Source organism: Microcebus murinus, chromosome 25 (assembly GCF_040939455.1).
Source record: "Microcebus murinus isolate Inina chromosome 25, M.murinus_Inina_mat1.0, whole genome shotgun sequence".
Taxonomy (NCBI): domain Eukaryota; kingdom Metazoa; phylum Chordata; class Mammalia; order Primates; family Cheirogaleidae; genus Microcebus; species Microcebus murinus.
The window spans coordinates 2,126,679-2,151,098 of record NC_134128.1 but is presented as its reverse complement, the minus strand read 5'-3'; the positions used below and the strand labels follow the sequence as shown (position 1 = coordinate 2,151,098).

The window sequence follows — 24,420 nt, the reverse complement described above, 5'->3', positions numbered from 1 at the left end:
TAAGTTATGAGCTCAGTGAATCCAGCTAAGATCTATGTCATCCCCAGAAAATTCAGGGTAGGTGAATCTGCCACATTTGCGTTCTAATTTTCTCTGAAGGGGAAATTCCAAATTGCAAGTCAGGAGAAGGAAGTCACTGTAAACGGTGAGGTTGGAGGGAGAGAAAGGCTGACGGTGACCCCTCATCACGGGTCGCCGTGTTGCGCAGGGGAGGAGGTTGCTTGATGAGTGTGCCGCGCCGCGTGTGCCACGCCGCGTGCAAGCATGTGCATGCATGTAATGGAACCCAGGCACAAAATGCTTGAAAATCATTGCGATGCCCTAATGAGGCTCTTTTCTTCCAATACTCTGCAATGTTTCCTGTTTGTTTTAACCTGTAGGAAGAAGGAGGCTTTACAGATGATAATGCCATTTCTAATCTGCTCTGGGTAGGCCTGACTCTAACACAAGCATCCTCTAGATTGTAGCCAGAGCTGCGCCTCGCCGCCTGAGACTCCCTTGTGTTGTGCGCACTCCCTGCTGGGTTTGGGTTTTCTTATTTATACGCAAGGTACAGCCTTTGTCCAGGATGGAGAGCTGATCCTGTGTCCTTAAATTATTTTTTAATCATGTAATTAAAATGCTTTAAAGAAGATGATATTTTATGTTAAAATATTTAAAACTGTCAAAGAAGTCATGGTTCCCCTCTCTGTAACCGACTACCTTATATGAATTATAATAACTCATTTAATGACTGCATAAAACTGACTCGGGAATATTTACTGTGCTTGCATGGATTTATTTTAGCATTAGCATTCAAGGAAAAACTTTCTTGAAAAGAGAACTGAAATTGCAATGAGTCAATTAACATTCTATTAGAAAAATCATGGTTTTGTCTCTCCTCCATCCCCTAACCCTGCCCTGTCCCGCTCAGATAAACCTCTTCTCACCTTTAATCCTCTTGCTTTGCTCTGTAGGAACCTGTATATGCTTCTACTTATTCTCCTGTTATACCTGCTGCCCATAAACACCTGTCTTTTGTATCTGTTAATCAGGTGAGGAAATGCCCAGTAAGCCTCACTGCAATTTCTGAGCCATAGGGAAGAAATTCTGTTTCGTTTGGGGAAGTAACTCCTTTGCTGTGTTTCCTTGGGAGGCAGAGGGGAAGAGAGAGAGTGTGTGTGTGTGTGTGTCTGTGTGTGTGCGTGTGTGCATGTGTGTGTGTGCGCATATTTATCAGTTCTTCATATCTGTAGGGTCAGTCACACACACTGCGTCCCCAGCCCAGACTTGCAGGCAGACCTGATGGTGTTCATTCACCCCATAGTCATGAAACTTGTTGAGAGGAAAGTTTCAGTCTCCAAGCTTACATCCTAGTCCAGCCAGGAGCCTGAGAAACGCACCAGAGTGTCTATTCTCCAGCAAAGGCCATCCGACGTGAGCCGGTCCCAATGGCCCTATTAAAATGAGACACACGGGCCCCTGCCCTCCCCCATCCTCACTGCACCGCAGCTGAACCCCACCCCAGAGGGAGCCCTGCCGGGCTGAGGGACTTGTGGGTGAATGAGGTGTGATCATTTTAGAGCTGAAAAGGTGAGCAGTGTTTTTCATTCCCCTTGGAATGTTCGTGATGTCAAGAACCTCTCGCCAAGTGGCTGCATCCACTTTTCTATGACTCTCGGGTCCCCTTCTCCCTCTGTGGGGCCTCTGTCCCTTTGTCAGGTCGTGGGAGAGGCTCAGGGCTTCACATGCAGAGCTGACAGAGAGGTGTCTGGCACCCTCCTGTCCCCAGCTCACCTCCCCCCGAGTGGAAACTCCCTGCCCCTTCCGCTCGCTGTCCTCGGTTCCTGTCCTCGACCTTCGACGGGCTGGTTTGAGAGCCCAGGCCACACACGCCAGCCCGTGTCCACCCCGAGAAAGAGGCTGTCCCATCACGGATGGGAGAAACGAGTTGCTGCTGGTTTTAAATTAGTTAATATTAAGTTTTAAAGGAAAAGATATATTATTGAAGTCTTTGAGTATATACAAATGGCCCTTCATAACTGCCAGTTCTGTATCCGAGGATTCAACCAACTAGGGACCTAAATTTATTTGAAAAAAAGAAAACCAAAACAATTAAAAAATAACACTACAACACAGAAATAATACAAATTTTAAAAAAGCAATGCAGTGTAAAAACTATTTACTCAGCGCTCACAGTGTGCAGGTAGCATGCAACAAAGAGAGGACCGAAGTCTGCGGGAGCCGTGGGTCACATGCAGGTTCCACGTCACTGCCGAGTGTCAGGGACTTGAGCATCTGCGGGCGGGCGTGGGGTCCTGGAACCAATCCCTCAAAGCTACCAAGGGACAGCTATATATTTATTTTATTTTATTTTTTAGAGCAGTTTCAGGTCCATAGCTAAATTGAGCAGAAAGTACGAAGTCTCTGTGAACCCTGCCCTGCCCCCGCGGGCTCCCCGATAGCGACGCCCGCCAGGCAGGTATTTGCTGCAGCTGATGGACCTGCACCAACACATCGCCCACACCTGTAGTTTTCATCAAGGTCCGCTCTTGGTGCTGTCCAGTCTCTCAGTTTTAACAAACGTAAGGCTCGTATCCACCGTTGTAGTATCACACAGAATAGCTTCACAGCCCCAGAGTCCTCTGCCCTCTCCCTGCCGCCCTCTCCCTCTGCGGCCCTCTCCCTCTGCCGCCCTCTCCCTGCCGCCTGGCCTCGCAGCCTCTCTCTGCTGTCTCCATGGTTTCACCTTCTCCAGAGTGCCCTGGAGTTGGAATCAGACAGGATGTAGCCTTTTCAGATTGGTGTCTTTTGCTTAGAGATATGCAGTTAAAGTTCCTCTAGGCCTTTTCATAGCTTGATAGCTTCTTTCCATCTAGTGCCAAATAATATTCCACTGTCTGGATGTGCCATAGTTTATTTATCCATTCACTTCCTGAAGGATATCGTGATCGCCTCGTTTGGGCAGTTATGAGTAGAGCTGCTATAAACATCCACGTGCAGGTCTTTGGACTTAAGTTTTCAACTCATTTGAGTGTCAACAAGTATGAGTGCTCGATCACATGGTTAGAGCATGTTTAGTTTTGTAAGAAACGTCCAAACTGTCTTCCAGAGTGGCTGTACCATTTTGCACACCCAGCAATAGTGAATGAGAGTCCCTGTTGCTCCACATCCCTGCCAGCATTTAGCGTGGTCAGTGTTTGCATTTTTGCATTCTAATACATATGCAGTGGCATCTCTTTGTTTTAAGTTGCAAATCCCTAATGGATTTGTAAATCCTAATTGTCAAATAGAACGTTTAGCATATTTTCATACACTTATTTTCCATCTATGTATCTTGGTGAAGTATCTTTCTAGATGTTGTGCCCATTTGTTAATCTGGTCATTTGTTTTCTTATTACTGAGCTCTAAGAGTTCTTTGAATATTTTAGATAACAGTCCTTTACGAGATATGTCTTTCTTAAATAATTTCTCCTGATCTGTGGTTTGTTTTCTCATTCTTTTGACAGTATCTTTCACAGAGCAGAAGTTTTTAATTTCAGTGAAGTTAAGCTGATCAATTATTTCTTTCACAGATCTTGCCTTTGGTGTTATACCTAAAAACTAATCACCAAACCCAAGGTTATCTAGGTTCTATCCTATGTTATCTTCTAGGAGTTTTATAGTTTTCCATTTTACATTTAGCTCTTTGTGAACCATGTTGAGTTAATTTTTGCAAATGTTGTAAGATTTTGTCTAGATTCTTTTTTTGTGTGCTGTACATCACCATTTGTTGACACCATACTGTCTTTTCCCCATTATATAGCCTTTCTTCCTTTATCAAAGACCCACTATATTTATGTGGGTCTATTTCTGGCCTCTCTATTCTGTTCCATTGATCTGTTTTTCTGTTCTTGCACTAGTCCCACACTGACTTGACTACTGTAGCTTCATGGTAGGTCTGGAAGTTGGCTAGTGTCACTCCTCCAACTTTGTTCTTCCCCTTCAATATTGTGTAGGCTATTCTGGATCTTTTGTCTCTCCACATAAACTTTGGTATCAATTTGTCAATATCTATAAAATATCTTCCTGGAATTTTGATTGAGATTACACTGAATTTATAGATCAAGTTGGAAAGAACTGACATCTTAATAACATTGAGTCTTCCTATCCATGAACATGGAATATGTCTTCATATACTTTTAAGTTTAAAGAAAAATAACTTTTGCCAAAGTCAGTGTATGTTTTATCACTTCAAAATTAAAATTTAAAAAAAATTCTATATTTTTACTCCTTCCCAATTTTGCCAGCTGCATATAAATGTTGTATCTCCCAGTTGTGCATCGACAGCTCATCGGCATTCTCAAGTCAGCTCACTCCTTTCCTCCAGCAGTGCCAGAGTCTTGATGTTCAATAATACAAAGGCTCAGAGAAGAAAATGGAGCATTTAAACAGTACACGGGCTCTGTCTCAATGAGCCGTTTGTCTCAGGATCAGGCTTCAACACTATTCTCTTCTTCCCTGAATGCCTCAGGGCTGTGCCAGAATGAGATTTCACTTTATTCCCGTCCTTTCATCTTAGGAGCTGTATGTGGTAACAAGACTGGATCACAGTCACTTTGAGGTCTGAGCTTGTCCTCATCTTTTATTCAGGCCACTCAAGGCTGCATGCAGTGACAATGGACTGAAATCTCTCCTAAGGAAGGGACAAAGCTAAATTTCTTTAACCGTGCATAGAATTCTAAATGATCCCAGCATATTTGAAACCTCAGAAGTACTACTTTATCACTTGACCTCATTTCTGTTACTAAGCATGTGCTCTTATAATGTCTTCCTTTATAGCTCAGTTGGATGTGAATAAGGTAAATATTTAAAAGCCAGATGACAACATTTTCCTTCCACAAGGCTTTCCAGTTATACAAGAATTTTACCCTTAAATCTGCCCTAATCCTGATAATACACATGAGTTCTACTCTCTCTCGGTGGATCACATCCCTGTATAAGAGACACTAAGTAAGACTTGCTGTGATTTCTCAGTTGGGGCACAGAGAGAGGCGTATGTATCAGCAGCGTGGCGTGACCTGGACACATTCTTGCAAACTGATCCTTTGCGTAGTTTTAAGCTTTGTCCTGCCAAGTCTGTCTGTCCCAGAGAGAAGACCCTCCTCTCTTCCCAACTATTTCACTACTCTGTAATCCACACTATTTCTTGCTCCACCCTCTCTCTCCACCTCCCCCACCACACCCACGGGATCTATATTTGGAAGAATGTAGGATAGCCGAGAGCTCTGTTCCGATATGCCCCAACTCTCTCACTATTCCAGTCAATCCTAAACATCTATCAGCTAAACCCGGGAACTGACACAATATTTACTACCATCCACATTATGTCTTCTCTAAATGAGGAAAGGAAAATTTAGAGGAAAAACAAGACAATAATAAAGTGTTAAGCTAATACTAAAAGCAAATGGCCAAAGATATCTGTTTGTTTTTACATTCTGAGCTCTAAAATAAAATAGTGACTTGTGATGAATTTTATTAGATTCTTTGGAGAATAAACAAACTGTGTGTTCTTTACACCCCGCTAGAGCCGTGGAAAGCCAGAGAGCAAGAATTAGGGATCCCTAAGCCAACCCCACTAAGTAGCAAAGTTAAATAGAAACTTCTAGAGAAACAAAAACTTTTATGTGTAACATTATCATTTAGAAGGGAGTAAAAAAGAATTCCTTGTTGACCTAGATCTGGCGAGTGAATAGTTTTAAATTCTGAAATGCTCATATCATCCCCGGTGTCGCGCCTCCTGTGCACAGAGCAGCTCTGGGGGAGGCGAGTGCTCTGGGGAAGGAGATGGCTGACCCCAGGACACTACTTCCTGGTCACTGCCACACCTGCTGCCCCGCCCTGGACTTTGGAGATGGCTGAGTGGGTTCACGAGTGTTGTCTGGACCTTGGGGAAGCCAACTTTCTGGGCACTGTGTACATCTCTTGGAAGTATGTTAAACCAATTCTGCATTGGTTTGGTTAAAATTCACTCCTGAAACTTCATTTTCAAGGAAAACTTAAATTTGCTTTCTTGAATTTTGATGAAGTCTTTTTGGCGAGCCAACCTCCTAGGTTATTTTACAAGGGAATGTGATTCAGAAAGTTATTCGGAATTCTGGGAATCACGCCAAATCGTGATTGAAAACGTTAAGAAAAAAGAGTTTTTAAAAAAGTTTTTGTAACTTTTTATTTTGATAAAATGTAAAACTTTAGACCCTTCCTGTTTCCTTTAAGTGAAGCTGATTTTGGGTTGTGGAGGAAGAGAGTCCCCATGCCACAGCGGTGTATCTGCCCGTGGGCTGACCCAGTCCTGCCGTGCGTTCGAGGAAAACTCCCTGTGAGGGAAGAGAGGCTGGGGAGCCACAGAGGGAGTTGGAGCATGTCAGTTGGAGCTGGCAGAATCGCATCCCTCCTTCCTTGGTCTAGGGAGACACTGGGGTGAAAGCGGAGGCCAGCTGGAGACCCTGCCAGCCCCTTCCACCCACCTCCTGGAGGCCCTCTGGGAGCTCCTCCGCTCCTCCCTCCTCAGCCCCACAGCACCTGTGCCCTCCCCAGCCCTCACCCTGCCCTGAGCCCTGCTGGGGTACAAGGAGAGGTGAGAGCACAATCTGTCCTATGGAGTCACTCCCTACTGTCAATCCGCATTCCACCCCCCACCCCCACCCCTCTCACTCCTGCCTGCAGCCCTGAGCCAGTCCTCCACCTCCTCCCTGCCCCCAGCCCTGAGCCAGTCCTCCACCTCCTCCCCCCCAGCCCTGAGCCAGTCCTCCACCTCCTCCCTCCCCCAGCCCTGAGCCAGTCCTCCACCTCCTCCCTCCCCCCAGCCCTGAGCCAGTCCTCCACCTCCTCCCTCCCCCCAGCCCTGAGCCAGTCCTCCACCTCCTCCCTCCCCCCAGCCCTGAGCCAGTCCTCCACCTCCTCCCTCCCCCCAGCCCTGAGCCAGTCCTCCACCTCCTCCCTCCCCCCAGCCCTGAGCCAGTCCTCCACCTCCTCCCTCCCCCAGCCCTGAGCCAGTCCTCCACCTCCTCCCTCCCCCAGCCCTGAGCCAGTCCTCCATCTCCTCCCTTCCCCAGCCCTGAGCCAGTCCTCCACCTCCTCCCTCCCCCCAGCCCTGAGCCAGTCCTCCACCTCCTCCCTCCCCCAGCCCTAAGCCAGTCCTCCACCTCCTCCCTCCCCCCAGCCCTGAGCCAGTCCTCCACCTCCTCCCTCCCCCCAGCCCTGAGCCAGTCCTCCACCTCCTCCCTCCAGCCCAGCCCTGAGCCAGTCCTCCACCTCCTCCCTCCCTCCAGCCCTGAGCCAGTCCTCCACCTCCTCCCTCCCCCCAGCCCTGAGCCAGTCCTCCACCTCCTCCCTCCCCCCAGCCCTGAGCCAGTCCTCCACCTCCTCCCTCCCCCAGCCCTGAGCCAGTCCTCCACCTCCTCCCCCCCAGCCCTGAGCCAGTCCTCCACCTCCTCCCTCCCCCCAGCCCTGAGCCAGTCCTCCATCTCCTCCCTCCCCCCAGCCCTGAGCCAGTCCTCCACCTCCTCCCTCCCCCAGCCCTGAGGCAGTCCTCCACCTCCTCCCTCCCCCCAGCCCTGAGCCAGTCCTCCACCTCCTCCCTCCCCCAGCCCTGAGCCAGTCCTCCACCTCCTCCCTCCCTCCAGCCCTGAGCCAGTCCTCCATCTCCTCCCTCCCCCCAGCCCTGAGCCAGTCCTCCACCTCCTCCCTCCCTCCAGCCCTGAGCCAGTCCTCCACCTCCTCCCTCCCCCCAGCCCTGAGCCAGTCCTCCACCTCCTCCCTCCCCCCAGCCCTGAGCCAGTCCTCCACCTCCTCCCTCCCTCCAGCCCTGAGCCAGTCCTCCACCTCCTCCCTCCCCCAGCCCTGAGCCAGTCCTCCACCTCCTCCCTCCCCCCAGCCCTGAGCCAGTCCTCCATCTCCTCCCTCCCCCCAGCCCTGAGCCAGTCCTCCACCTCCTCCCTCCCCCCAGCCCTGAGCCAGTCCTCCACCTCCTCCCTCCCCCAGCCCTGAGCCAGTCCTCCACCTCCTCCCTCCCCCCAGCCCTGAGCCAGTCCTCCACCTCCTCCCTCCCTCCAGCCCGGAGCCAGTCCTCCACCTCCTCCCTCCCCCAGCCCTGAGCCAGTCCTCCACCTCCTCCCTCCCCCCAGCCCTGAGCCAGTCCTCCACCTCCTCCCTCCCTCCAGCCCTGAGCCAGTCCTCCACCTCCTCCCTCCCCCCAGCCCTGAGCCAGTCCTCCACCTCCTCCCTCCCCCAGCCCTGAGCCAGTCCTCCACCTCCTCCCTCCCCCAGCCCTCCTGTTGTCCCAGGCCCTGCACTCTTCCTCCTCTCCTAGTCCCTGAGCCCCCCCTAGCTTCTCCCCATGTGCTTTCTGTGCCTGAAAGCCCTTAGCCCAGCCCCAGGCCAAAGGAACCTCGCTAAATGGCTTGGAAACTGCAGAGGCCAGCATCTCCAGAACCCCAGTTAGAAACCTGTGAAAGCGTTTTTAATGTCATTGGACACATAGGTCACGTCTGCAGCGAAGCTCATGCTGAGGGTGACGTCCGTCACTGCTGCAGGGAAAAGTGTGACAGCCTTGCAGGACACCCCCCTCAGGCTGCCGCTTTGCTGCTGACTGTGTCCTCATGGGCTTCTGTGGAAAAGGGTTTCTGGATTGATCACGTTCTTTATGAGCATATGTGAATAAAAGTCTCCCAGTTCACTGAGTGTAACTAGTTGGGTAGGACCAAGCTACTTTCAAACCATGTGGCGTGCAGGGCACGGAGACATCTGCCTTAATGGTTGTGTCTCCAAGGCATCGTCTGGCGGCCCGTGTCCCAGCACACAGGTGAGGGCACAGAGAGCGCACCTGAAGTTTCGGTGTTGTTGATGGCCTGGAAAGAAGGAAGCCAAACCCATTTCAAATAGCACATTTTGGGGCATCTTTGGACAACGTATGGCTCCTCCTTGTTTGCGTGCTTTCTTCGCAGATGAGTGCTGTAGGCCACGATCCACACGCCTACCATTTCTTCCTCCTGTTTTCTGTTTTGTGTGTCTCATAAACAGCAGGTCACAGAAAGTCGCGAGAGCCAGATGACCATTGAGGAGAGGAAGCATCTGATCGCTGTGAGAGAGGAAGCGTGGAAAACCAAAGGCCGGGGCGCCGCCAACGACTCCACCCAGTTTTCCGTGGCTGGCAGGATGGTGAAGAAAGGTCAGAGTGTGTGTGTGCGGGTGTGCCCATGTGTGTGCGTGTGCACCCTGGCGAGCACGCCTACCCGTGAAGGTGATGGTGGCATGTGACAGCTTAATTTAAGAAAAAGAAGCCACGATCTTCTTAACTTTTTTAACTTACAGTGTGGAAACGTTTTGTGGGTAGGTTTTGTGAGCTATTCCTACTGCATGTCTTTTCTTCATAAATAGTGCCATCTTCCACGTGAGACACATAAGTCACTTTGTCCCTATTTCGAAACTGACCTATTTGGAAATAGAGTGCAATGGTAGGTTTCGAAAGCAATTGCAAATCTGCTACCAAATCTTGGTCTTTTCCCATAATTTCTTTTAAATTATTTCTATTGGTATTTTCTCATAGCCTAACAACACCTTCCCCCAAATGAGCCTTTCTCAATAAGGACGTTTACCTCCTCTCCCTTTTAGGTTCATTCCTAGGTCCCTTTCCATTGAACCGGATTTCTCTGGCTTACAGAGGCCAGTTTCCAGATATGTTTTAATAGATGTTAAAAGATGTGTCCAATTCCAGGGAAATGGGATTTCCCTGCTGAAGTTCCTTCCCTGTAGCTCAAGTCTTGGGACCGACTGATTTGAAGACTGCGTTCAAAGAGCTATGAAATTGACTGACAGGTCACATGGTTAGTGAAGTCTCAAAGAGCTTTGAGGCTCCATGGGATTATTCGGGGCTTTTATTTCATATTCTGTAGGAAATGGTTAGAATTTGGGGTTCCTCTGTCACCAATATGCATATACCTTCATTTTCTAAGCTATTATTTAAAAACATATTTCCTAACTTAGTAGTAAAAGTTTTCACATTCACTTAGTTTTAACATATTGTCATCAACTTTATAGGTTTAGCTTTCCTTTTTATCAAAACCGTCAGGGATCCTGGTTCTTAGGAATGGTGCCTAACTCATCGCAGGCACAAAATAAACGTTTGCAGAAGGAATTGTGACCCACTCAGATCTTAGTGGAAGGATCCTTTCTAACAAATCTGTTCTCTCCTCACCTTGGAATTTTCAAAGGATAACAGAAGATAATCTACCCTCACACAATGAGGTAGCATTTGACTGTTTTCATCATCAGATCACAGAACCGTATGGTCACGTTTAAACTACTTTAGCAAGGTCCACGTCCTGTGCTAACAAATGTGTGCCTCAGGCCCAGATTGGCTAAAAAGAACTTAAGATGGGAACTTGAATCAGAGCTTCAGTTTTCCATCTTCTAGCATGGATTTTTCTCCTGTCTGCGGGAGAGTAGTATTTGAGGCAGGCCCACGATCAGCTACTTCTCCCCACGGAGCCAAGTCCCTAAGAGAGCGGTCGCCACAGAGGATACGGAAATTGATAGGCAACAGAGAGAAATAAAAGAATACACAGAGACTAAGGTATAGTTTATAGTTTTATATATATAAAAAGATCAGATATAATATAGCGGGGTACTTAGGGGACTGGCATATCTCCATAAACGCCGGCGATATGGTTAGATTCATACAGGTTTTTATAATCACAGACATCAATTACCAGTTGTCAGGGTAACATATTTGCATATCAGGGAATGCAGTTGCTAGGGGATACAGGTAGTGGGTTGGGGTCAAAAGTCCTCTCAAGGGGCTTCTAATATATCTAGGTGAACAAACAGGTACAAAGTCTTTCAGGGGCTAAAAGTTCTATGAGGGAGTTGTCAATTAACAAAGGTATAACAAAAGAGGTATAGTGACTCTACATTTCTTTGATTAGTTATGGTGGACTTTAAGGTAGACAGACAGGAGAGAGCAGGAAGCCCATCTCTAATAAACAGGTTGTTTATAAACACCAGGGCGCATCTCTGGGCAAAGTGCACTTGTCCTCTCTGGCTCCCATCCTGTGGGCCCTGTTCGCCTTGCCTTGTCTTTTAGACACAGGGAAGCTCACAGATTTTGAGATACCGGGAAGCCTTCCTGGAAAACATCCCTACCAGAGATTTGAGAGCTCTCCCATGACAGCAGCCTCTAATAAGTGAACCATTGAGTACACACATTCCTTCAGGGAAAACTCTGCCAAGTCCTGTTTCTGTCTTTAATATAGCAATATTGGGTTATACAATAAAATGATGGTCTTATGAGCCACATTTCATTAATTCCTCAATCATATTTCTCAATACCTGACGATTTTTTGCTTTGGTTTCTTTTTCCTTCTCTGATCTTAAAAATTGTGGTGTGTTTGTAAGGGGACTCTTACTGCCAAATACCTCTCCTCTTGTCCGCATTGATAGCAGAGAAAGTAAGTGCTCTTATATAGGATTAGAGAAGGAGTAGTTTCCATTCCTCAGTGGATGAGTTTGCTTTCACATTTTCCCATATAAATTGGGATTTTTTATTTAACATGCTATGCTGCTTGTCAGGAAATAATTTTCTTGTACTTTCAATCTAATGAAGAAACTGTATCCTATATTTCTAATTATTTGTTACCCCTACTGGGTTACATACTTCTCGTGGGTCATTAACCCTTTTGGACGTGCAGTGTCATGGATCCCACCCACATGGGCTACAGAATAAAATAGCCCCTCCAGGCAGCCGCACTTCCCGTCCCAGCAGGCCATGGGGCACCTGGGGTTTGCCACACCCAGGGCACCAGGAGGCACACTGGCCCCCATGTCCCCCTGATGTCCAAGCTCTCACTCCAGAAACACCGCTTCTCCCCCTGGATTCTGTGGAATAATTAGCACCCCACAAGGTTTCCATGGCACTCTAGGGTTCTCCTGGAAGAAGAGTATTCTAAGTGCACCTTTGAATAAGAAAGAGGGAAAAATGTTCCCAAAGAAAGTAGGTGACTGGTTGTTGCGTCTAGAATTCATTGAAAAGAGATATAGGGGAGGGCTTTGTTTTAACGTTTTGTAATTTAACTCTCTGTTGCCCTGCACCATTACAGAAGAGTCCTGTCTCTAGCTCTCTGGCTAGAAAAGAAATGTGCCCCCTCCGCGAGCTGTTTTTCTTTTATTTGTAGTTTCCCTGCCTGAAGGGTCAGCAGAGGGGGCCATCACAGCAGGGTTTGCCCAGTGTCCCATAGAAGAGGGACGTGTTTCACTGGTTACTTTGGAAACCAGCCTTCTGAGTCTGTCTTGTTTTATTAGCTTCAGAGTTAACGACCTCTGTGCTCACAGGTCTGCCGAAGCTTCTGAAGCACCATCGTGGTGACAGTGTGCTGCCACTGCAATTCCAATCCTGCTTTCTTTGTCATCTTCCAGGACAGTGCACTTTCTCACTCATGTAAACCCTTTCGAGGTCTGGCAATTGAAACAAATTGTGAAATGTGTATTGACATCATCAATCAAATATATGTACATGATGAGAAGTGCTTCTAGAATAGTACCTAAAACTTAGGTTTTAAACCACTATGGGCATTTTTCCTTAAATTTTTTATGCCGTAATAGTTACCTCTCCGACTCTCAGGAGGAAGGAGCAGAGTCATTCATGGGTGCATTCATTTTCCTTGTGAGGGACGGTGGTGTGCGTGTCCTCCAGATGCTGTCCTTCCAGACGTGTGAACTGCACTGTCACCTGAGCTCACATTTATCACAGATGAACACAAAGGATATTCACATCTTTCAGGTTTTGTAAAATACGCTGATCATGTCCCTTTCCTACCCCTTTACTTGGGTTAGGATAAAATACTTGCCTTTCTCTTAATTGAGTTTTCCTGTCCCAACCAGATACCTTCTCTCTGCTGGACTTCCTTTCTTTCCGTTTCATACGTCCCTTGCCATTTGCCCTTTTAAAGATCCCCACCCTGCTTCTAGATAAACATCGCACACAAGAGAGCACAGCGCCGGTTTCCAGCCGTGCCTGCGACGGGCGAGGCCCTCCCGCGCCCGGCCGTCCCGCGAGGGACCGGCAGCCGCGGGGCATCATCTGTGCGATGCCAAGGCCCCGCGCCACCCCCAGCTCGGCCTGGGGGGACACCGGTGCTGGGGCCAGTCGCCGGCTGGTGCGACGCGGCTCCTTCTGGACCGCGCTGCGGCCGGTGCAGACAGGCCTCCCCTCAGCCGCCTTGCCTTCCCCGAAGGGGGAGCTCGCGCCTCCATCCGCTCCAGTTTACACGGCGTGGACTCCTTTTCCACATCCTCGGTGTTCGTCTGGAACGTCGGCTTGGAGCTCTCTCGGTCCGTGGAAATGATAACATCCTGTCTACCTTTGCAGGCGTCCCACGGAGCGCCAGATGCGCGCATGTGGACGTGTGCTCGTCTGCGTGTGTGCGCGTCTGCGTGTGTGTGCACGTGCGTGTGCGCGTGCACGCACATGGCTAGATCCTTACGTGCTGTGCAGTCTGCACTGGAACACACGGAGGTCTCCCAGGTCCTGGAGGTTTCCGGACGTGATCCCGAGAAATCCAACAGGTCCTTTGCTTGTCCTGCAGGGTTGGCGTCACCCACTGCCATGACCCCGGTGGCATCTCCCATTTGCAGCAAGACGAGGGGGACGACACCGGTTTCCAAACCCCTGGAAGGTAAGTCGCCGTGGCTCCGGCGCGCCGAGGAGTTTCTGGCCCCAGGACCCCAGTGATGTGTCCTCACTGCTGGTGTCTGTCTGCCCAGATATCGAAGCCAGACCAGACATGCAGCTAGAGTCGGACCTGAAGCTGGACAGGCTGGAAACCTTCCTAAGAAGGCTCAACAACAAAGGTACACCCCAGAAGTCAGAAGGCTTCGCTCTCAAAACCTCTAAATCAGGCGTCCTCAAACCACAGCCCATGGGCCACATGCAGGTGTTTTTGCCCGTTTGTTTTTTTACTTCAAAATAAGATATGTGCAGTGTGCATAGGAAATTGTTCATAGTTTTTATTCACCTATAGTCCGGCCCTCCAACAGTCTGAGGGACAGTGAACTGGCCCCCTGTTTAAAAGTTTGAGGACCCCTGCTCTAAACCCCAACTCTGACTGCTTTTTGTCCTCAGCTAAATTGTCTTCTTTCATTATGGCTTTACCAGTTCATACTGTAATCATTATCTTTGTCATTGCCTGTCAAAAAAGGAGGCTTTGGTCATCACTATGTGGATTATCAAGCCCTGATTCACTTGATGATGTACTCAGTCAGGGACTCCAATGACACACTTACTTGTTCCTGAATTTAAAACCCTTGGGACGTCCTCCAGTCAGAATTGTGAACTCAGTGATTTCACTTGTAACACCAAAAGCAAATTACAACACATACACAAAATCAACGTGATCTCAGGCTGGCCTGATGAACCTTAAGTTGTAGGTATCAATTTCTAATAAGGTAAAAGCTGGGCTGGGAGTGGTGGATCGCTTGAGCTCAGGAGTTCGAGACCAACCTGAGCAAGAGCGAGAACCTATCTCTACTAAAAATAGAAAAAAATAGCCAGGCACTTAAAAATAGAAACAAAAAATTAGCCAGGTGTGGTGGCACATTGCCTATAGTCCCAGCTATTCGGGAGGGTGAAGCAGGAGGATCACTTGAGCCCAAGAGTTTGAGGTTGCAGTGAGCCAGGCTGATGCCACGGCACTCTAGCCTGGGCAACAGAGTGAGATTGTCTCAAAAAAAAAAAAAAAAAAAGAAAAGGTAAAAGGTGATATTATTTTTTATAATCAGAAATGATTTCTAAAAGAAAATTCTGATAAATGTTGGAATAAATATTTTAATATAATGTCAGCAAAGTATACAAAATAAAAGAATAATGTGCAGAAATAGCCTTTTGTCTCTTGACAAAAAGGTCCAGTACTTAAAACTTATCAAATTCTATGCCCTGGGAGTCCTTACTCTGACAGCGACCCTGAAAAGGCGAAAACAGCACAAACAACCACTATAAAACAGAAATACTAAAGTGTAATATAATAACTGAGCTGGCTAGACAAGGGATTGAACAATCAAAAAAATTATTTCATACATGTAACAATAGCCATAGCCAAATCCAGCTGTCCACCTGTTTTTGTAAATAAAGCTTTATTGGCACACATCCATGCCCATTTATGACCCTATTTCCAGTAGCTGCTTTTGCACCTCGACAGCAGAATTGAGTAGCTGCAGCACAGGCCGCATGCACCTCCCTGCCCCACCCCATGCAAAGCCTAAAATATTTACTGCCAGCCCTTTTTGGAAGAAGTTTGCCAACGCTGATGTAGAATGAGGCTGAGGCTGGCCCTGCCCCCAGTGGAAACGGACCCAGAACTGTTCGGTGGACTTGTGAGCAGCAGTCAGCCTGCCTCCCCTCCGCGTCCCTGGGCAGGGCTTGCTCAGTGGGCCGTCCTTGCCTACAAGTCAGGCAAGGGCTCAGGAGACAGCCGCAGGGCCTTGCATGTCACGATCGTGCCCTCCCTGTTGCTGAATTAGGGGAGGAAGTCATTCTTAAATGCCGGGAGGCACACTTGGAGTCACGGCTTCCTAAAGCCCTTACCCGCTGCTTGTGTGCCGGCAGCGGGTGGGCTGCAGGAGACGGTGCTCACTGTCACCGGCAAGTCTGTCAAGGAGGTGATGAAGCCGGACGACGAGACCTTCGCCAGATTCTACCGCAGCGTGGGCCGCAGCGTGCCACGGAGCCCAGCGGAGCTCCACGAGGACTTCGATGTGATTTTTGATCCCGATGCACCCAGGTGAGTTTCTCTGGTCTCCGTCTGTCTTCCCCTGGGAGCGGCCTCCTTCGTGGCCCCCACGTGGTGCTTCACAGGGTCCCCGTGTCACCTTCTGCGGCGGAGCCCCGTCCCAGCCTGCGCCGCCCAGGCGCCAGGTGCGCGGCGGCGCGGGCGGCTGGCGCGGCCCGACCGGAGGCGCTTCAGGCAGACCGCAGGCGCCACGGCTGTTTGTCCTGCCCCATAAAGATGGCCTCGCTGGATTTTTCAAGTAACTTGAACATTGTTTCGCAATATTTTAGAGTAACGTCACTTAGCGGAGGTTTCTACCTCCGTGTAGTCGGAGGTGTCGTTCATCTGACATCGTGAATTGTTACTCAGGGTTTTGAAAAATGTTGGGATGATGTGTGCTCAAATGAGCACAGCTGACGGTGACCCCAGGGAGAGTGTCACTCAGCTCGCAGCTGACTGTGACACCAGGGAGAGTGTCACTCAGCTCGCAGCTGACGGTGACCCCAGGGAGAGCGTCACTCAGCTCGCAGCTGACGGTGACCCCAGGGAGAGTGTCACTCAGCTCTCAGCTGACGGTGACCCCAGGGAGAGCGTCACTCAGCTCGCAGCTGACGGTGACCCCAGGGAGAGTGTCACTCAGCTCGCAGCTGACTGTGACCCCAGGGAGAGCGTCACTCAGCTCGCAGCTGACGGTGACCCCAGGGAGAGCGTCACTCAGCTCGCAGCTGACGGTGACCCCAGGGAGAGCGTCACTCAGCTCTCAGCTGACGGTGACCCCAGGGAGAGCGTCACTCAGCTCGCAGCTGACGGTGACCCCAGGGAGAGCGTCACTCAGCTCGCAGCTGACGGTGACCCCAGGGAGAGCGTCACTCAGCTCTCAGCTGACTGTGACACCAGGGAGAGCGTCACTCAGCTCTCAGCTGACTGTGACCCCAGGGAGAGCGTCACTCAGCTCTCAGCTGACTGTGACCCCAGGGAGAGCGTCACTCAGCTCGCAGCTGACTGTGACCCCAGGGAGAGCGTCACTCAGCTCGCAGCTGACTGTGACACCAGGGAGAGCGTCACTCAGCTCGCAGCTGACGGTGACCCCAGGGAGAGCGTCACTCAGCTCGCAGCTGACGGTGACCCCAGGGAGAGCGTCACTCAGCTCTCAGCTGACTGTGACACCAGGGAGAGCGTCACTCAGCTCGCAGCTGACGGTGACCCCAGGGAGAGTGTCACTCAGCTCGCAGCTGACGGTGACCCCAGGGAGAGTGTCACTCAGCTCGCAGCTGACTGTGACACCAGGGAGAGCGTCACTCAGCTCTCAGCTGACGGTGACCCCAGGGAGAGCGTCACTCAGCTCGCAGCTGACGGTGACCCCAGGGAGAGCGTCACTCAGCTCGCAGCTGACTGTGACCCCAGGGAGAGCGTCACTCAGCTCGCAGCTGACTGTGACACCAGGGAGAGCGTCACTCAGCTCTCAGCTGACGGTGACCCCAGGGAGAGCGTCACTCAGCTCTCAGCTGACGGTGACCCCAGGGAGAGCGTCACTCAGCTCTCAGCTGACGGTGACCCCAGGGAGAGCGTCACTCAGCTCGCAGCTGACTGTGACCCCAGGGAGAGCGTCACTCAGCTCGCAGCTGACTGTGACCCCAGGGAGAGCGTCACTCAGCTCGCAGCTGACGGTGACCCCAGGGAGAGTGTCACTCAGCTCACAACCATGCATAAAAGCAACAGACCTGAGGGCCCTCTCAGTGGTGCCCAGGCCAAGGGTCTCTCTTCATGTGAGAACTCGGCTAAACCACCTAACAAAGTGAATCACGGTACTAGGGTTCCTTCAGTTGCCAGTGCCAGGAAAACCCCAAGTCAAAGTGGTGTCAGCAAAAGAAAGGCGCAGAGAGACTCACGGGCCTGCCTGCGGAGAAGCACAGGCGGGACCTCGGGGCTGGGGCTCCTGGAGCACTGCGGCATCCTGGCTGTTGCCCGTGGGTGGCCCTCACTCGCCCGCGCCCCGCTGCGCGCCGGCTGGGTGGTGTCTCCCTCCCGCCTGCCAGCAGACGCCCGGGCGGTTCCCCGGCGCCAGCCGGAGCCATGTCCACCCCCGGCCGGCCGCTGTGGCCAGCGGACGGAAGGCACGGACCGGCCAGAACTGGGCTTCTGACCCCTCCGGAGCCGTGGCGGGGGCGGAGAGTGAGGGGTTTCTGGAAAGGAAAACCCGATGCTGTCGCCAGAAGCGGGGCGTCCTCTGGGCCGGCCAGCCCCACGGCCGCCGCACGGGCCGCTCTTCCCACGGGCCGTCGGGCGCCGTCTCGCGTGGGCGCGTTCCAGAGCCGCTCCCGGCGCATTTTCTGCATGTTTCAGCTTGTTTCAGCTCCCTGCCTTGAAGAAAATGAGCCCTTTGCCATTGTCCACCTTGAAATAACATTTGGGGTATTTGCATACATAGTTATTCAAGCCATTTCTCAAACTTCTCCCGGCCCGATGTCATTGTTTGAATTGTTACATACAATGATCTAAGCGTGTATCTGCATGCTTACACACGTGTGACGTGATGACAGAAAGAGGCCCTTCAGGCACAGAGACCTGTGCAGCCGGAAGTTAAGGTGACAGAGCACCCCTGGGAGATGGCGTGACGGGTGTCCCCTCTGGCAGCCTGGGTCCCCACCCCGAGGGCTGTGAGAGCGTCGGGCGGTCCCAGGGGTTGTGGGCTGAGTTTATTTCAATGGGTTCTTCCACATCGTGGTTACTTTTCAGAGACGGACAGTGGGCTGCGTGGCGGCCAACGTGGAGGATGAGGAGGGGACGGAGGAGCTGCTGCTGGGAGGAAGCCAGTCGGGAGCAGGGACGGTGGCTGGGGCAGGCCGCGGACGGGCAGAGCAGCGAGGCGGGCGAGGGTGTCTGGCTCCGCGGGGCGCCGGAGCAGGCCGGTGGCGGGGAGAGGGCCGCGGGGCTCCAGTGTGCGGGGCGTCTGGGGGCTGGCTTTGAATTCTGTGGGCTTGAGTCCTCCTCCCGGCTACGGTGCTGCGACTCCACGTCTGGGGAGCGGCCGAGGGGGAGCTGTAAGGTCTATGACGAAATCAGGAAGTGAAACTGTGGGGTCCAGAACCACACGGCCGGTGCGGCTGCTGTCGCAGACGGACGCCTCTGCTTCCCGCAGGCTGGCGTCCTCCGTGGCAGAGCACAGGCGCGCGGTGCGGCCCAAGCGCCGGGTGCAGGCTTCGAGAAACCCCCTGAAGATGCTGGCAGCGAGAGAAGATCTCCTGCAGGAGTACACGGAGCAGAGGCTGAACGTGGCCCTCGTGGAGTCAAAGCGCATGAAAGTGGAGAAGAGTGAGTGTCGGGGCCACCACCGCTGCCATGCTCGGGGGCTGGCTGCTCGGTCATTTCAGTCATGTCTTGTTTTCCTGCCTTGCAGAAAACACTCATGAAATAAAAACGAATGAGGTTGCACATGCACATGCACACCTGTCTAGAAGCTAACGCCTCTCCACAGGTGCATCATCTGGTCATTGGTTAATTCGAATTATCCTGTTTTGTTGAGCTTCCTTGCAAGAGGTTGGAGAAGAATGTTTGTGGACACCGTAATTCCGCCCACTTTCAGCTGTGTAGGGCCCAAACACAATAATTCTCCACTTAATTTTATTCAAGAGTAAAGCATTTTATCTTCCATGGAAAAATGGCCCGGATCACTGCTTTTTCTAATCCTAAATGTTTATATTATCAATGCGTAAACCAGTTCTTTTCAAACTGTTCTCAGTAGGACCCTCAGCTCCTTGGTGGGATGTCGGTTGGGTGGAGGGGCTCATTGGGAGTTCTGAGAAAGCGGTTCTGGGCACTTGCTCCCGCTTCAGGCTGAGCCACACTGCTTTTATCTGCCCAATAATGTGGGGTTCCTGAGTTCTGAAACAGCAGCACTCTTGGCAGAGGTGATAGCATGTGTAAATCTTGATATTTTGAATATTCTTGCCATAATTTTCACTTTTCTATAGCACTCATAAACCTGTTTCCTAACGTTTTTCTTAGAAAGATAGTATTTAGATGATGTGGTTGAGTCTTTTGATTAAAACTAGTACACTAAGAAAATATATTTCAAAATCATCATGCCATAGGAATTGTCAGGTAGTGTTATCTTTCTTCAAGCCTAATCCCAGTGAAATAACTGTCTGAATGTCTCTCCAGCATCTACAGTTTTTAGAACAATAAGTTGGAGAATAAAGGCCGGTCGGCACAGGTTTCACATACTATTCCTCTGCCTCCAGCCTTGGGCGTGTGGGGCGCGGCTTGGCGGCGCGCCCTGGCAGCCCAGCGCCTGGTGATGCCGCTGCGGTCTGGGAGCCAGGACCTCAAGATGTCACCTAGCTGATCACTGTGCCTCTAGAAAAAGATTAGAACGAATCGTCCCTGACAAAGTGTCTCCCTTTCTACATATAAAAGGCTTTCGGTGAAAGACATCTACTAGCCATCCCTGGGAACACAGTCCAATGTCTAAAAGTCGTTAGTGTTTATAACAGCTTTCCGTGGAATTGCAGCAAATGACCTGGTGTTATACTAAAGTAGCTGGTCCACATCGTCACTCAGTCCACTCAATTCTTGCCCCTCGGCATGGCGAGGTGTGACACCTGTCAAGAAGCATTTTATTCTTTCAGTCCTGTGTCTCATTTTTAACACGGTGGTTAAGCCTGGAGCTGCACAAACTTTCTGGTCGTAAACACTGCCCTTTCAACTGAACCTCCTGCCTCCCCCTGTTGTGTTTCCTTATTCAACCTGCCCAGTGTCCTCCAATTCCACCTTCTCGGAAGTCACTCTGGCAGGTTTAGCCAGCAAAGAAAACTTCAGCAGCGTCAGCCTGCGGAGCGTCGCCCTAACGGAGCAGAACTCGAACAACAGCGCGGTGCCCTACAAGAAGCTGATGCTGCTGCAGATTAAAGGTACCCCAGCAGCCTGGAGAAATTCCACGGCGACCAAAGTCCCGACTGCTCCTTTCATCCCTTGCTCGGGGAGGGAACGCACACTCTGGGGCCTCCTGTGTGCTGCGCCACGCTGCCTCCTCTCCCCAGCTCCCCACCGCCCACGAGGCGGGAAACGCTCGCCCACGGGGCCTCGAGAGGTTGGTAAGGTGCCGGGCTCACGGCAGCTGCGTCCTGCCCCCAGGCAGTTACCAGGAGTGCCTGAGGCCATCACAGTGGCTCTCGGCTCTCTACCCGGTCCTCCACGTGGAGATAAGCAAAAGTCGTGCAGGCCGGAAGGAGAGGGGCACCTTCTTGGGGAAGGAATCACGGAAGGCAGAGGAATGAGCTGACCCTGGTTTCCACCAGAGGCGCTTCCTACCTGTAGTGAGGGAGGCTTCGGGGACAGCCAGGTACTGCTTCCCGGCCACCCCTAGAGACGACTCCTCAGAAAGACGGTGGGTGAACCATGCCATGCCTCCTGAGGGTCTTTGGCATGTTCCTGCGTCGTCATCGTCCTTTCTGGCATATGTAAAAAGATGAGTGACAAGCCCAAGTACCAATCTCTGTTCCACGTTCTAACCCAGAGAATACGCTGTCAGTGTAGTTCGGGACAGCCCGAAACCAACAAACCGGTTAGGAGAAGGTGCTGAGGCCAGCATGAGGCTGTGCTCCTCTCCGGGTCGATCCGACCGCACCACGCTGTGGCTGCAGAGGAAGCTCTGGAAGGGGAGGCCCTGCGTGCAGGGCGCACCTCTGCAAGGCCCGGCTGGCAGGTGTCGCTGGGCGCAGTGGGGACGCTAGGTGGAGAGAAAGGCCTTAGGAGAAGAGTGGATGAGGGAAGAGGAGGATGTTTATGCATTTCCTGGGAGGAAGGAGCCTTAATTAATCCACACGCACCGTGAACAGACACCGATAACGTCCCGAGTAGCGTGGGGACCCGAGGGAAGTAACCAATGACGCCATCTCGGACCTGTCATGCAGGCGAGACTCTAGAACCCAAAGGGTCTGTGGCAGGGCTGCTCCCAGTGCAGGGTCGCCTGGTCCCCGCCACCCTGTCGGGGAGGACGGTGACTCTTGGCCTCGTGTTCAGGAAGAAGACACGTGCAGACCAGGCTGGTGGAGCCCCGCGCCTCGTCACTCAACAGTGGGGACTGCTTCCTCCTGCTCTCTCCCCACCACTGCTTCCTGTGGGTCGGAGAGTTTGCAAACGTCATAGAAAAGGCGAAGGTTGGTATCTGAAAGATGCAAACACTTGAGCTAACATCTCCTTTATGCACCCAGAGCACATTCTTGCAGTTGTCACATCATGAGACAGCATCTCGGGCGTGCCAGGCGCTCCGTTCCAGTGGGAAGGGGCAGGTGTGTTTCTCGTCCCGGGTGTCTCTTAAACAAGCTTTCAGTAGGCACTTAAGGGGGATGCTTTAGAAGGACTCTGACCTGCACCTTCAGTGTTTAAGTCCTGGGTTTATTCTTATGTAAGAAAGGAACTGGTGCTACTTCAAAGTCCTTTATCCCAGGCACCTGTGTAGTTCTGCCCCAGACCATTTGAGTAAGAATCCCACAGGGTAAAGCCCAAAGAATGGTGGCTTTGTAAAGGCCACATGACCTGCTGAATATTGAGAATTATTGCTCTAAAAAATTGATACCCCCTTGTCCTTTAGTTATATTTTCTTGACTTTATTAAAAATCCCCAATAACCAGTGTCCACCCACACCTGTGGTCACAAGGTCTTCCTTGCAGATGTACACCATTTCTATTCTCTGATTTTAGCTCGTGCTACTCTGTCTAGCCGTGGGGTTTTCTACCCAGGTAATTGTGTTCCTGTCCTTTTTTAGGCCTCTGAACTTGCAACTTTAATTCAGACGAAGAGGGAACTTGGCTGTAGAGCTACTTACATCCAGACCATCGAAGAAGGGATTAATACACACACTCATGCAGCCAAAGACTTCTGGAAGCTCCTGGGAGGCCAGACCAGTTACCAATGTAAGCGTCCGTTGTATTTCAGAGGCTGATAAGATTCGAGTCTCTTTCCTTCTCCCTTTGGTCATTCTTCTAAACCAGTGACTTTTTAGTGTAAAATGTGACACTCTCCTGTTGTCCTTCTCCCCAAGCTGCTGGAGACCCTAAAGAAGACGAGCTATATGAAACAGCTATAATAGAAACAAACTGCATTTACCGTCTGACGGATGACAAGCTTGTTCCTGACGACGACTACTGGGGGAAGATCCCCAAGTGCTCTCTCCTGCAGCCAAAAGAGGTACACTGGGTGGGCTCCAGCCTGCAACAGGAAGGTGCACTGAAATCACAGTCATCCCAGGGCAGCCCAGTAACATAGAGAGCAAGTGCGCAAAAACGGTCGGACGGTGTTAGTACTGATCATAGGACATTTGCAGCTTTTTAAAGGATATTTGTGATTTCAAACCATTACTGCCATCTTAAATACTAACATACAATTAAGAATATTATTCAGAGGAACATGGATCATTGAAGGCTTTTATACTTTAGGCAAAATTACTTAGCCCTATCTCTTGAATTTTATATAAACATTAAATTTTTTTTCAGTCCTTAAGTTAGAGGACTAATAGATGCATGCATATATAATATATGGATTTGTCAAGTAATGTGCTTCTTTTTTCCTCTCACACCAGTAAATATTTATTAATTACATAGCTTTCTATTATATTAAATATGCTAAGTGTTGAGGAAAAACAGGGAAGACACACAAGGACCTTAAATTTCACTAGATAGAAGAGTATTAGGGCACAGTCTAGCTTCTGTGCCCTGAAGCTAGACTGAGGGTCTGATATATGTGGGAGAAAAAGTCACAGAAAAATAATCAGGAATAATTTTAAAGAGAAAATAAAATTAAGTCAAGTTTAGAGTTAAGTAAAATTTGGGTTGCTGGAAATGAAGAGAGAAATTATTCTAAAAGAAAGAATAGGACAAACCACAGATACAGAAATAAGAAATAGTGTCACAGTCATGTATTCGTTCAGGAAACAGTAAGCAACAACCGACCCCAGCTGTATGTGTCTGTGTGATATGGTCTCTGCTCTTAAGGGTCGTGGATCTGGGAGAGACGACATGGGAGCCTGGCATGGATGGAGTGTCCTGTGTTGTGTGAATGAATGAGCACTGAGAGAGAGAGGGAGGAAAGAGAGGAGAAAAGATGCACTTAACTCTACGAATCAAACGTGGTTTAAGAGTTCAGAGGAGGGAGCGCTGACTGGGACACCTAGGACACTAGGCGAAGGGAATCACACGCCCGGGCAGAGGCCTACGTAGCAGGGTGGTGCCAGCTGGTCAGACCGTGTAACTTTGCTGTGTAGGATTCGCATCATCGCCTGTTTAATTCATTGTCAACACAGAACCCGGGTCTACCCAAGCACATCTTGGAAGTTAACCGATTCTTCTGTGCCGTCCCCCAGGTCCTGGTGTTTGATTTTGGCAGTGAAGTTTACGTGTGGCATGGGAAAGAAGTCACATTAGCACAACGGAAAATAGCATTTCAGCTGGCAAAGCACTTGTGGAACGGAACCTTCGACTATGACAACTGTGACATCAACCCGCTGGACCCTGGAGAGTGCAACCCGCTGATCCCCAGGTGCTCCGGCTGCGGCCGCACCGAGAGCGAGGGCGCCCCTCGCGGGCCTGCCTCGCGCCAGAGTTGCCTGCTGCAGCTCTTTCTGGATTTAGCTTTTATAAATGGTTCT

The 24,420-nt window shown here is 50.6% G+C and overlaps 1 protein-coding gene across 12 annotated transcripts in view; it reads left to right on the top strand.

Moving 5' to 3' along the window:
- SVIL (supervillin) overlaps nt 1-24,420 on the top strand; it is a 218,663-nt gene that overhangs the window by 169,682 nt on the left and 24,561 nt on the right. For 11 of the 12 annotated variants that reach the window (XM_075997686.1, XM_075997690.1, XM_075997689.1 and 8 more), the window contains 10 exons: nt 9,040-9,187; nt 13,599-13,688; nt 13,777-13,863; nt 15,614-15,788; nt 18,916-19,088; nt 20,531-20,686; nt 21,798-21,934; nt 22,543-22,690; nt 22,819-22,964; nt 24,136-24,311. In XM_075997686.1, the coding sequence (XP_075853801.1) occupies nt 9,040-9,187; nt 13,599-13,688; nt 13,777-13,863; nt 15,614-15,788; nt 18,916-19,088; nt 20,531-20,686; nt 21,798-21,934; nt 22,543-22,690; nt 22,819-22,964; nt 24,136-24,311 (1,436 nt within the window). The remainder of the gene's footprint in view (nt 1-9,039; nt 9,188-13,598; nt 13,689-13,776; nt 13,864-15,613; nt 15,789-18,915; nt 19,089-20,530; nt 20,687-21,797; nt 21,935-22,542; nt 22,691-22,818; nt 22,965-24,135; nt 24,312-24,420) is intronic. The other variant, XM_075997692.1, reaches the window with a different exon arrangement.